At 43.7% G+C, this 13,759-nt stretch overlaps 1 protein-coding gene across 2 annotated transcripts in view; it reads left to right on the forward strand.

Annotated features, from left to right (window-relative positions):
* Window positions 1–13,759, forward strand: part of CENPH (centromere protein H) — a 322,688-nt gene that overhangs the window by 213,734 nt on the left and 95,195 nt on the right. For both annotated transcript variants that reach the window (XM_069223100.1, XM_069223109.1), the window contains exon 7: window positions 4,286–4,337. In XM_069223100.1, coding sequence (XP_069079201.1) covers window positions 4,286–4,337 — 52 coding nt within the window. The remainder of the gene's footprint in view (window positions 1–4,285; window positions 4,338–13,759) is intronic.

Genomic DNA, 13,759 nt, shown 5'->3' on the forward strand with positions numbered 1-13,759 from the left:
CTGTAAATGATAGGAGTGCATCTAGAGGAAGGCAACAGTGTGGTGTCTATGCCACATAGCTACAACATCTAAGTTTGTGAATGTGCTTTTCTTCCCCTCCCACATTTTCTCAGTTGTCTTACTTTCTGGAGGCTGGGAAGGCAGTGATGTCAGACCAGTGGGTCCTACACATAATCCACTGTAGTTACACCCTTACTTTCCACAAGACTCCTCCCTGGACCAATGTGAAACAGCCACCCTTACCCTACTCAACCTCTCTGCAGCCTCTAACACCTTTTCCCATAACACCCTCATCAGAAAACTCCACAAGATTGGCATACAAGGATCCACTCTCAAATGGATTGATTGTACTAAAGACCATGGGGAAGAACCAAGGGTGGCAGTCTGACCAAACAGTCAGACTGCCACCCTCCAGATCAGAGACCAATAAATTGCTATGTGGAGTCCCGCAGGGATTGTCTTTCAGTCCTACCCTTTTCAACATATATATGACACTGCTCGACAACATTATCCGATTACAAAACTTTACCGTCATTTCCTACACGCATCGCACCCAACTCATCCTCTCCCTGGTGGACATAACCACCACCACCAGAAGCAACTTCAGCAACTCCTTAGCCATTGTAGCAGACTGGATGCGAATTAACTGCCTGCAGCTCAACTCCAAGGAAACTGAAGTACTGGTCTTCGGCAACAACACCTCCCAATGGGACTCCAGCTGTTGGCCGTCGAAGCTAAAACAAACAATCACAGACTATGCAAGACGACAAGCTCAACATGATGGCTCAAGTCAACACAGTATGCACCTCCTGCTTCCACATCCTACACATGCTGCAAAAAAATCTTCAAATGGTTGCTCCAGAACACCAGACAAACTGTCACAAGGCCACTAATCACCAGCTGGCTGGACTACGGCAACACTCTCTATGTCTGAATCTCCAAACAACTCCTGAACAGATTCTAGACCATCCAGAACACATCTGCAAGACTCATACTCGACCTCCCATGCCACACTCACATCACACTGCACATCAAGGAAGGGCTCCTCACTCAGAAGCGCAGCCAATTCATACTTCTCACTCACACATTCAGGACCAGAATACCTGAACAGCCTCATACACATTCACAAACCCACCCGATGCTTACGCTCTGCCTCACTCTCATTTGCACACATTCCCTGCATTTGGAAAAACAAAACTGGAGGTAACTCGTTCTCCTACATCGCACCCAAGACAATGAACGATGTACCTCAACACATCAGCCCCTCCTCCTCACTTCTTGAGTTCCCCTAGAAGCTGAAGACCTGGCTCTTCGTGTAAGATCCTTGGGGACCAAAAACCTACACACCTGCCCTAGTGCTTGGATACCCTCTCAGGTGACGAGGGTGCTATACAAATCAATACAAAATAACATAAGAAGGCACCTCTGCTCCCCATTCCCTCCATTTAAATGTGCTCATGAGAGAAGTGTAGACCTTACTCCGGGTGAAGATGAACGAGGGGGCTTCACCCCAAGTCTGTAGATTTAGTTGCTAGAATAGTATTTCCTGGTACAGAAGAGATTGGAAGAAGGAATTCAAATTGGTACACAAGGACAAGTTCAAAATGGTATTATAGCAAGATGATTCACTCCATGAAAGCCAGGATGGATTATTGTCCTTCTACCTCCTGAAAGCCCTTTTCTACATTCCATTTCACAACTCTTACCACAAACTCCTCACTTACACTGTGGCAGTAGCATTACCAGGTTACTACCGTTCCTTTGGCTCACTTCTGTGCACTCAATCTTCACCAAGATCCTGACGGCAGTCATGCCACATCTGTACAGGATGGGTGTGTTGCTATCCAATGTTTGTTCTCGTTTCTTATAACCGACCATCTTTGTTTCAAAATATAACTACGTTTTGTTCTTACCTGTTGAATGTGATTCCAGTTCATTGGAGCATTTATGGAGATAGTTAAAGAAAGGTGGTGGTTCCTTCTACACGTGGGGGTGTTGTCGATCCAGTAGTCATTCCATCTTTTCCATCCCGGTATGAATGTGCAAGCTCCTATTCCAATGGTTTTTGATTCTCATGGTCGCGTTCATCCTCCTTGTCATGAAGCATTCATGAGGATCAGGACTTTGCATTGGAGTCTGAGTCGCCATTGAAAGCAGGTGGGGAAATTTTGGTCTTCAGTGCATTTTCTTCATATTTCCATTTTTCTTCTAGTTCTCCTGAATTTACAAAGTTGAAATATTCTTGATTGAAACTGACTGGAGACCGGAAGGGGAGGGATAGGAACTGTGACTTTACAGATGTCAGTTTGTCCCATGCAGATTACTTCCCTTCAGACCACAATTTCTGTCTGAATGTATGACAGTTGAACAGCATTACCTATGTGGCGTTTTCTCTCTGATGAGGTGGCAGATGTTTACCTGGTGGCAGGCATCCTGTGAATAAATATGTTTATGCCTCGTGCAGGAAGAGGGTTTCCTCTTGGTTTTCAGTGGACCACTGTGATGACTATTGTTCAAGTGGACATTTCCACTCACCCCGCATTTTCTCTTTGGCTAAGGAGAGTCTCAATGATACATGGTTGTAATTTCAGCCTTCCCAGAGACAAAGTCCCTTGGTTCTGAATTTGCTCCCAAGATATTTGTTTTTCAATATAACCTTAATTTGCTTCAGTCATTGTGAAGGGGTCCCATTGGAACCAGTGCGCTATCTACAGGTACTCTGTGTGCAAGTTCCTTTTATCTTCTTTTTATCAGATATGACTGTGTTGCGAGTGAGATACTTTTTTTTATCAAAACTGATTTTGGAGTTTGATTTGTAACAAAAGATTAAACTCTCCACCCTCATCCTACCCTGCTAGAGAAATTATTAGTTTACCGGCTAAAAGGGCACACCTCTTTTATGTTGACCACACAAAATATGGTTCAGATCACAATCAGTTTGTAAGTTGCACTGGTACAAAGAAGTGTTGCTCTCTGAAAAAGACATTGCATTGAGATTGCCTAAAATTATTCCATAAACATATCTGGAAGTATTCCACACGGAAAAGTTATGTCACGTCTGTGCTATTCTGGGTAGTAGCTATTGCTAATATGTCAAGCTACTGCTTGGATTTCTTTCCATTCTTTTTAACTAGCCGTTACTTTTTTGATTTTGATGCTAAAATTTAAGATTTGGCCACGCGGTTCTCATGTAGTCAGCTTTCTGCTCAACACTTCCTATTTGCTTTTTAAGTCACACCTCCAATTTAGCCTATTTTGTTGTGGGAGCTGTTCAGTAGGTGTGGAACCTGCAGGCAGAAGTAGCCATTAGGTGTACAAGTTGCCTAACTTTGGTAATGTTTTTTTCTAATTGACACTTACCTTCGTCCCCTCCCAGGTGTTGATGGCTGTTCTTTTCTGTAATTTTGTCTCAGTTTGATCTCAGACTAGTTTAGTCTTTTCTGGACCATGTAAAGTAGATGAAACTGATCTAAAAGCCATTGAGTGGTGATTGATAGAGCTGTATTAAATTCAGTGAAAGGGTGATGGTTGTGCCATCAGAGTTGCTTTGTTGCCACCTCTTGCCCTTTTCTAAGATTAGAAAAAAACGTTATAAGCGGTGACACCTATGGATATTGCAGTAGGTTGTAAATCTGCAAGAAGATAAAACTCTCCCTTACAAAACTATTATTGAAAGTTGTTACCTCAGTCTTTGGTCATGTCATACCTTAGTTATAATCTACATGTTATTGTAAATTGTTTTGTAACATCTCTAAAATGTATCTTCAGTGAAGGTTATTCAGATGAGGCTAACTGTCCTTATCTGGCAGGTTGTTCATAGGCCCATAGTTCTGTGTAAGCAAGAGATAAAACCCAAGACCACTCTTGGGCATTGGTGTCCTGTGCTGTTCATGGATCACCAAGACTTTTTTCAACCTACTAATCGAATGGGTGCACTTTGTACTTCATCCAGCAGGACTCACTCATTGTATCTGTTATAGTGAAACAGGGTGCGCCAAACTTGTTGTCATATTTTGTATGGCGCAAAACCACACAATATAATAAATATGTAAGTATAGGTAGAGAATGACCAGAATGATTTGACCTTGCAGTGCTCATGTTGTGTTACATTTGATTTTTCTATAGTGAGTACAAGAAGTGAAGCTTGTATGGTCTTTTTATTAACAGCATGTATAAAGTGGGCTCACTGGGTCTGTTGGACTTAGACTGTTGTCACAGTACATATTTCCATGCTTTTTTTCCCATTTAAAACACCTTTTTTAATTGTCTTTGTTTTTAATAACAGAGGTGCCGAGACTTGGAAGAAACACTGATTCAGACTAAGAAGAACAGATTAGGTACGTAGTGCAACACAGCGAAGAAAGCACAAGGCCCTTTGAGTCAGCACAAGGCTTTTGAGTGGACTTTGAGACGGCTTTCGCTGTCTTGCTGGACTATTGTTTTCCAAAGTCTGTCTGTCTGTATCTATCATTCCCCAAAGGCTGCTAATGTTACCGAACAACTTTCAGATGGGCGCCTCCTTCATGCGAGCAGCAAGCATGTAAAATACAAACACCAAACAGGCTCCACTTCCGAGCGCCCAAGAGCACTCTTGGAATTCACAGCCACATTAATTTCATCTCCCCAGCATGACGCGTTTCGGCAACCTGCCTTTCGCAAATGCATATCACCCATCAGCTCTCATAACCTTGAATGACGGGTCAAACCATAAGCATATGGTTTAAATCTGCTTAAAATTACTTCATACCCTTTCACTTGGTTCAAAGTGTACTTTATTTTTTAAATAATAGCTTTACGTACTGGTTGTTTATTTTCTTGCATGTCTAGTTTGATACTGATTTATTTTCCCTGTACTTTTTAAAGTAGCTGTTATAAACTTTGTAAGTACAAATGTACCATTGTAGCTGTCTTCAAAATGAGTACTTGATTAGCTAGTGATTTTATTTCGTTTTCCTTCACAAATAATAATAAAATACACAACAATGCTGAAAGTTTATTAGAAAAAAACACTTAGTAAAACAGCTACTTCAGTGAATGTTTTTAATGTAACATTTTTATTGCAAGACTGTGGCATCCACATTTAAGTGGCAGCATATCTTTTTTGTTTTTGTTTTTTGCTTTTTGTGGCGTATGCTTGTAATAAAAACACTGCATTAGCTTGCGAAGGCCAGATCTATTAGCAATGCCAGTGCTTGTTTATCTGTTTCTTGAAAAAAACATATTTTATGATAGGATTGCTGTGAGATCCTTGGGCAGCACATAGATCTCATACTAGCACTATTCTTTGTCTGCCACCCTGACAGAATGTATTACTGATGTGAGAACTTGGGAAGGTTTAGAATGGACTGCCACTGCACCTACAATGTTGTAAATGCTATATTTTGCGATACGACCTGAAAGGCAGTTCCTTCTGCAACTACTAAAAGTTGTGTGTCACGTAACTTGCCCCTAGCACACTATACAAACTTTTTATTGTCCCAAACCCTTTTTCACAACATGATGAATAAAATCTTCACAGATGTGGACAATGATGACTATTTCTAAGCTAGCTCTGCTCTCACTTCAAACTCTTACCCACATTGTATACCATATCAGGCTGTACTGAAGTTTAAAAAAATCCAGCAGTGCCTTAGCATCAGGCCGCATCATCTAGCAAAGGCAAGCAGAAGTTACACTAGTGCCCACATATATCTTTTTGCAAGCTTAGTTAATGAATCAGGAAGAGGAGGTGACTTCAGATTGACATTTCAGTAGTCAGTCACCTAATAGCGGTTCAAGGAGCACCCATCCTCTGAGAAGTAGATTGTTCAGCTTTCTCTTGTTGCCCAAGAACATCTCTATTGTCAATGCTTCATATCCTTGCTGATCTCCTCTTTTCCTTCTTATTCTGTTGTCTTGCTCTCGTCCCTTTCAAACATATTGAAAATTGTGAACTGGTAAGACTGACTGGAGAAAATCATCTTAAAATGGATATCTTGTGACTTTTAAGGCCTTAAAGCCTTTCTGTTTATGCAATTTGTGACTGGTGTCATGCAGTGCCTCCAGACTGGTAAATCAGTTCTTCGTGGCCGACCCACATAAAACCTGCATACTGTTCCTGGGGACCTATTTTCTGGTGAAATCTTGTGTTTTCTGTGCTTGCTTTCATCAAATGTCACTGAGGAATCATCATCATCTGTCAGTGTCGAAGAATGCCAAATTGTGTAATACAGAAGACTGAAAGATAGAAAACTAAGATAGGGCAAGTTGGCAAACAGAGCAGTCACTTGTAGCACTTCCATCTGATCAGAAAGGTTAAAAGGGCTAGTTTCCTCCTTTTCCTCTGCCCCAGTAAGGATCAGGTCTAACCATTGGAGAAGTGGAGAAGTGTGGCACAATGGTTAGAGCGGCAGACCCTGATGCAGAGATCTGGCCCTGGACCAGGGTTCAATTCCTGCCTCAGCAGGTCTTGGGCTCAATTCCCTTGGACCAGATAATTCTCGCCTATGTGCTTAATCAATGCAGGCAGCGCTGAATTATTCTAGTGTTCTGCCTATCAGTGAAGAACCTGTGATGCTGAACCTGACTTATCTTCTAAATCTGGTCTTCATTTTCGTTCAGTTTAAACTATGACTGGCTGCCATATCTAAATAAACGTGGCTTGCTTCTAAACCCAAGTATAAATCATCTCCAGTATATTTGTTGAAACTTCAAACTTTCTTTGCTGTGTTGCACTACGTACCTAATCTGTTCTTCTTAGTCTGAATCAGATTTTCTGCTAAATCTCGTCACCTCTGTTATTAAAAACAAAGACAATTAAAAAATGTGTTTTAAATGGAAAAAAAGCATGGAAATATGTACTGTGACAACAGTCTAAGTCCAACAGACCCAGTCAGCCCACTTCATACATGCTGTTAATAAAAAGACCATACGAGCTTCTCTTCTTGTACTCACTATAGAAAAATCAAATGTAACACAACATGAGCACTGCAAGGTCAAATCATTCTGGTCATTCTCTTCCTATTCTTACATATGTATTATACTGTGATGTTTTGCGCCATACAAAATATGACAACCATTTTGGAGCACCCTGTTTCACCAAACTGGTAGGCATTACCTCCTCCAAAAGGGTTAATAAGCTTCAAGCTGTCTGCACTGAAGAATGTTGTATGTTTTTTATTGCTACATGGTATCCTTCAGAATGCTTCATTCTTTCCTTTCAAAAGTGATCTTACAGTGCCATCTGAATCAGATGATTTTCCATTCTACATATCTTTTCAGTCACATCTTCAACACCAGAGGGCCTTTCATATTTTAGATGTTAAGAGGGCACCAAGATTTTATTTGCAAAAGATTTGCAGTAGTTCAAACAACTGTTCGTAAATGATGAGTTTTCTGTGTTTTTCGTAAATTTGTCAATGTGGATACTATGTTGTATTTTAACATACTATCAAAACGTAAACATACCTTAGCCTGCCAAGCCCAGGGCTCTGTCTGCCAGATGGAAAGCAGCTACTGTTTCTTTTATTGAAATATGTGGGGCGTATTTCAGGCCCAGGCCCTGAAAAATCCACTGAATATTCATAGAATACTTGCAGCGGAGTAAGTAACTTCACCCATCTTTTGAATCTTGAGCTTGCATCTGGGCCCACAGCACATCAGTTCTAGCTTTTGGGTGAATTCCACCCCTCTATGTACAAATAAGATCACAGATGGCATATTAATGTCTCTTATATTTCAGAGAAGATAGGGAAGGAGCAGCTGTCGTATTTGGGCCCATGGAAAGTTCTGGTGCATAGGGCAGGATGTTTAGCTCGTTCATCCAGTCATTGATGAAGTAGACTATTGGTAGGTCAATAAGGGTATACTGACCTTTCTCACCTCTTCGGTCTGTGGAGTTTTGCCAAAGATGTCCCTACATCATTTCCCTGGGAGGATGTTGTACCCCTATACACATAGGTCAAGAGGCCTCTCCTTGTTTTTCCACCTCCTAGGGGTTCTGGTATATTTTCTTCTGACAGGCCCACACATGGTTCTGAAGTCATGCACCTGCCTTTACATCTCCTCTATCTTCCAGTCCAGTGGAAGGTTATGCTTTACAATTATGGGTGAAGATGCCCAAATGGTAACATAAAAATGTATATGTATTGTGGGGAACAAAGCTTTCAGGTACATTCATAAAGTTTATAACCACTGAGGTTATGAGGGAATACTTCATGAATCTCGTTTAAAAGGGACAACCCTATTTTCCAATACTGGATCTTTCATAGATTCACTTCCTTAAGTTATCCCCATCATCAAATTAGGAGCAGCACAATGTTGAATGTAGGCAGAAAGCTTTGACATAGTCACAGAAGTTGCCTATTCACATAATATTAAAAAGTTCTGAAATTCAGCCAGTCAGCACACAATGCCCTCTTTATCCTTTCCTACCCAGGTCACCATGCTCAGACTTCTACCACACATGGTGCAGGAAGGGAGTTCCTTGATGTCTGCACAGTCAGACCTAGATACGTTGACTGTTTCTGCTTCTTTCTGTATTTCTGATAGAAAACCCATCATCTTTAAGAGTTTATATGGCTGGTCTTTTTAGACTGAGTGGAACCTATGGAAAGAAAATACTTCATTCTGAAGAGGCCCAACAAGGGCTGCTTATATTGTTTATATCCTGATCACAATGCTATAGATTGCAAGATATGTCATGCTTTCTCCACAAAACCCCTAAAAAACTAGAGGGTATGGTAAATGCTCATTGACAGACTACCATCAACAGTGACCACACAGCCAATAACTGTTTCAATGGCAACACTAATTAAAACACTATCCAAGGCAATATCACCTGGCAGCGACAGCCCTTTTGATGATGGTCTCGTCTTTGAAATTAACCTTGCAGAAAAATATATCATCTAAGATTACTCTCTTCTCAGAAAAAGTTATCCAAATGCTGCTAGCATCTAGCAGGGTATCTTCATATCCACCATACAGGCTTTTAGATACCGAAAAGTTGGAGGAGGATTGATGATGATGATGGAGGATGAAGATGACGATACGATATACACACACGCAGACTAGGTCTGAGGAAGGATGTGAGCCCCGGACAAGAGCCACATCTGGCAATCAAAATGGCTCCCCCACGGGTATTCGCACGGATACAGGTTTCATTAAGAAGTAGTGTGTTGTGTGGTTCACTGCGTGTTAGCAGTTGTGTTAGAGAAATAGTTAGAGCGGGGGAGGGAGGGAGGGGAGTCAAGTTGTTTGTAATAGGTCAACTTAAAGTACTGAGTACACTACCGCGGTTATCAGTCATAAGCACACACCCGGCGAGGTGGGTGGGAGCCCGGAATGACCATGTCCCCGGAAGTAAAATGGTGGGTGCAACTTTCTTGTCAGGTGGCAATCTGCCAATTACAGTGTTTCTTTTCCCATGTGTATCGCAATTTTTTTTTGATTTTTTGCTATTTATTTGCGAAGGATCAGCGACCCTAGATATACAAATTTATTTTCCCTTTAATTTCTGAAAAACTACTGAACGGACTTACACCAGATAAGTGAAAGCGCTATCTGCGTACAGATAGCTAGCTTTCTGCCAAAATTGGTGTAATTCCATCCAGCGATTCAGGCTGTAGTCGTGTCTAAAGGTCCTATGGGAATTAACATAGGAAAGGCAATGTCCCCCCCGCCCCCTTTTTTTTTTCTCAATCCTGTGACTCGAAAACACTTCTTCGAAGAAAAACAACTTGTAACACTCCGAGCCCAAAACTAGATGGCAGGATAATGCACAGCATGTGAATCTGCAGTGGAACATGCCACAAACAGATGTACACTGGGTAAGTGACATTTTCCATACATATATATATATATATATATATCCTAGTCGCCACTACGTAGTTATAGTTAAAACCATATTTACATACAAAAAGGGGAGGCAACCAGGTCACATGGCTGGGCCGTTCGCGGCCCCCTCTCCCACCAAAAAAGTATTATTTAGACCGGGGATGGGGTCCCCGGGCCTGAGATTAGCCTGGGAAAGGGGTGCAGTAGCGGTGAGGGTATGGCTGCATGAGCAATATGCCTCTAGTGTGTCTGAGTCCATTCTTAGATATTGTAAGTGCAGTGAAGCCATAGTGAGTACATGGGATAAGAGGTTTTCACTAAGAACTCCACAGCTCCATGATGGCTTTACTGAATGCAAAGGAGTTTGGTATCAAAATTCTCAACTTAATAAACCCACACTGATGCCAGTGTTGGATTTATAAAACAAAAATGCACACAGAGTGCATTTTAGAGATGTCCCGTGAAAACCGACCAAGTCTCTAATGTGTGGCTGACCAGTCTTTGCCAGCCTACCACCACCAGACAGGTTTCTGACCCCCTGAGGTGAGAGCCTTGTGCTCTCAGGGGTCAGAAACAAAGCCTGCTCTGAGTGGAGGTGCTTCATAACTCCCCCTGGCAGGAACATCAACACCCTGTGGTGAGCCTAAAAGGCTCCTGCCTTTCTCATGCTGACTTAAGACGCTCCAGCCAGTGGAGATGTCTGCCTCCCTGACCGAGCCCCTACTTTTTGGTGGCAGGTCTGGTGTTTAAAATTAGCAAGCAGAGAAGGAGTGTCCATCTCAGCTGGGACTACCCCTAAGGTGCCCAAAGCTGAGGTGAACCCCTCTCTTCAGAATCCTCATATTGGCTTTGAGGGTGTAAGCCAATAGGAACAGGGATGTGCCCCAACCCCAAAGGGAGTGGACACCCAAAGGGTGTAGTCACCCAAAAGGTCAGTAGCCATTGGCTACTGTCCTCCGACCTCTGTAACACCCCTGAATTAAGTAGTTAGGGGCACCCCTGAACCTAGTCCCCCAGCTCCCTGGCGACCTAACCAAGAAGAACGGCTGAAGAGTTGCATCAGCAGTGAAGACTCCAGACGACAACTAACCTGGCCCCAGCCCTGCCGGCCTATATGCAGCCTCAAGACTGCTGCTACAAAAGATGACTCATCCTGCAGGCCCAGCAACCTCTCCAAACTCTGAGAGGACCGCCTGCCCTCCCCATAGACCAAGATCTCCCGAGGACAGCGGCTCTGTCCAGAAAGAAATCATCACCAAGGACTCCTGTGCCTTCTGGAACCATGAGTCCTGACCACTCTGCACCAGATGCCTCTGGCCCGAGTCCAGGTGACCCACCCAGGGTCCCCCCGAATCCATAGTGGGCTGAATGTCCTGGTCAGAACGGCAACACCTGCAGTCTCAATTTGAAGGATCTCCCTGTCTGCGACCGGCTCCGGTAAAGATTTCCTAAAGTCCAAAGCTTCTCCTGCAGCCACAGCCCCCAGGCCTTGAGGAGCCCACCCGATGCCCCCTTAGCATCCAGTGTCATCTCAACTTACCTGCCCAGCCACCGGTCTTCTTTGTCCAGTTCCACGGGCTGAGCCTCTTTGTGAAATCGATGATCTCCATTGCTATGCATTGGGTGCCCGACGCTGTGTTTGCACCCGGTTGCCCGGGTGCCGCTGGTAGTGCATGTGTGTTGCTGTCTTGTGGACCCCTCCTCCTGTGCTGATCTAAACCCCCAGGGCATCTGTCCTGAAAACACGGGTACTTACCTGCAAACCGTGCATTTTCGATTTCCCCAGTCTCCATTGGTGTATATTGTGCACACAACACCACCTTTGATCACTGCACCCGGCAGTCCCAGTGCCGCTGGTGGTGCAACCATGGTGCCACCTTGAACCATGCTCTGTCGACACCTAAAACCCCAAAGACTGGAATAGTAAGTCGAGCGCTTACCTGTAAATTGTCATTGTGTGCTTCTTCCCATAGGATTGCATTACATTCACTGATTTTGCTCTGTCTACTTTTGCCATTGAAAAGTATTGGTATCTGAAAAGTACTTCTAATGCTAATCTTCACCAGAACTCCTATTATTATTTGAAAGCATTTCAAACTTGAAACTGTACTTACCTGCAGCGGAGATTCCTTTGGTCCTAAAATAACAGTAACCAAGTAATTTTTATACAAACATTGGATTGGAGTTAGCTATTGACGGTGTGCCTCATTTCTTGGCTGTGCTTGTACAACAAATGCTTAATACTACCCTATGATAAGCGTAACTGCTCGCCCACACAACCGAAAAAGAGAGCATTAGTATTATCTATTTTAGCATCTGTGAAGCCTCTGGGGATCCACTGGACTCTGAACACAGTACCCCACTTTGGTATAATATATACAGAGCCAACTTCCTACACAAAATAAATGTTTTTCTTTGAAGAAGTATTTTCGAGTCACGGGTGGCTCCTCCTCGGTGATACTGTGCATGGGCATCAACTCCTTTGTTAGGTTGTTTTCTCTCCGCCATCAGGTTCGGAAATATGTATCTTCGCTCTGTCTTTAGACTCGCTCTGGTTTGAAACATTTCTTTCCATCTCCTTCTTTATTAACAGTATTGTTTTTTTCATCATGTATTTCCATCCTCGCGCTCTTCTCAACTCGTCTGTCCGAGCACTGCTTGGTATCCACCCAGCTGTCCAATGCAGCTGGATGGAGAGCTTCAAAGTGCACGTCATTTTGGCCAGTGCAAGTCTGACAACCAAACTGATGTGCTCACTTGCAGTGTCTGGCCAGCCACTGCTCTCGTCCGCTCTGCAGAGGAAACACCCCACATTTCTCCCGGCTCTGGGACAGGCTGACAGCTGTGGCGCGCCTTGTGAAAAATAAAATGGCAATGAAATTAATTCATTGGCATTTCCGTGTTCACATTTATTTGGTGCGGCTCGCAGCGGGCAGGAGGGGCTACGCTCCCAATCCTCATCGAGAAACCGTTGCTGCTTCAGCTACGCCATCACCTATTTTGGAGACAATGGACACTACAGCGCCACCTCCAAATCTAGGAGGGTATCAGGTGCATTATTTCTTCGCCCTCCGTTACCTTGAAGAGGAAACTATCCTTCCAAGAGGCTTTGGACTCTTCTCTACCTCCAAAGAAGGTCACCAAGGACAAAGCTACCAGCACGCCTCACAAGCCTTCTCCTCTTCCTGCTCCTTCTCCAGATCCACATTCTCCATGTGCTCCACTCCCTGCTTCTCCTCCACCTCCCTCCCCTCCTTCTTCACCTGCCTCATCTACTGCAGGAGACCTGACACCTCAGGGTTCTCCTGTTTCTCCTGGGGAAGATGTGAGTGGGACACAGCAGGACACAGATCCATGGGACACACATGACCCCGATACTATGTTAAGTACTGACCCAGATTTGTACCCTGTAGACCCTCCCCACCAGAAGATAGTACATCCTACCAGCAGGTAGTAGCTCGGGCAGCCACCTTTCATAATGTTGAGCTCCACAGGGACCCAATCGAGCAAGAATTCCTGTTCGATACCCTTGCATCCACTCATAGGATATCCAGTTTCTAGAACCTGTCTGCTCTAGGGTTACCACCCCTAGAGTAGACAAGAAATATAAACCTGCTCCCTCTAAACATCAGATCCCAGGTCCCTCCAGACTCTATAGTGGTCACTGCTGCAAGGAAACGGGCCAATAGTCAGCCCACAGGGGGCTCTCCTCTTCCAGATAAGGAGAGTAAAAAGCTGGATGCTGCACAGGCCGCTAATCATTGGCATATCGCCAATTCACAGGCCTTGCTAGCCAGATACAACCGGGCTCACTGGGATGAAATGAGATGTGGGGGAGAGGGGTCCTCCAATTTCTCCCAGATGAACACCACAAAAGAGGGCAGCACATTGTTGTAGAAGAGCAAACAATCACAAACCACTCCATCTGCTTTGCCCTAGATGCTGC

This window comes from Pleurodeles waltl, chromosome 1_1, assembly GCF_031143425.1.
Source record: "Pleurodeles waltl isolate 20211129_DDA chromosome 1_1, aPleWal1.hap1.20221129, whole genome shotgun sequence".
Classification (NCBI taxonomy): domain Eukaryota; kingdom Metazoa; phylum Chordata; class Amphibia; order Caudata; family Salamandridae; genus Pleurodeles; species Pleurodeles waltl.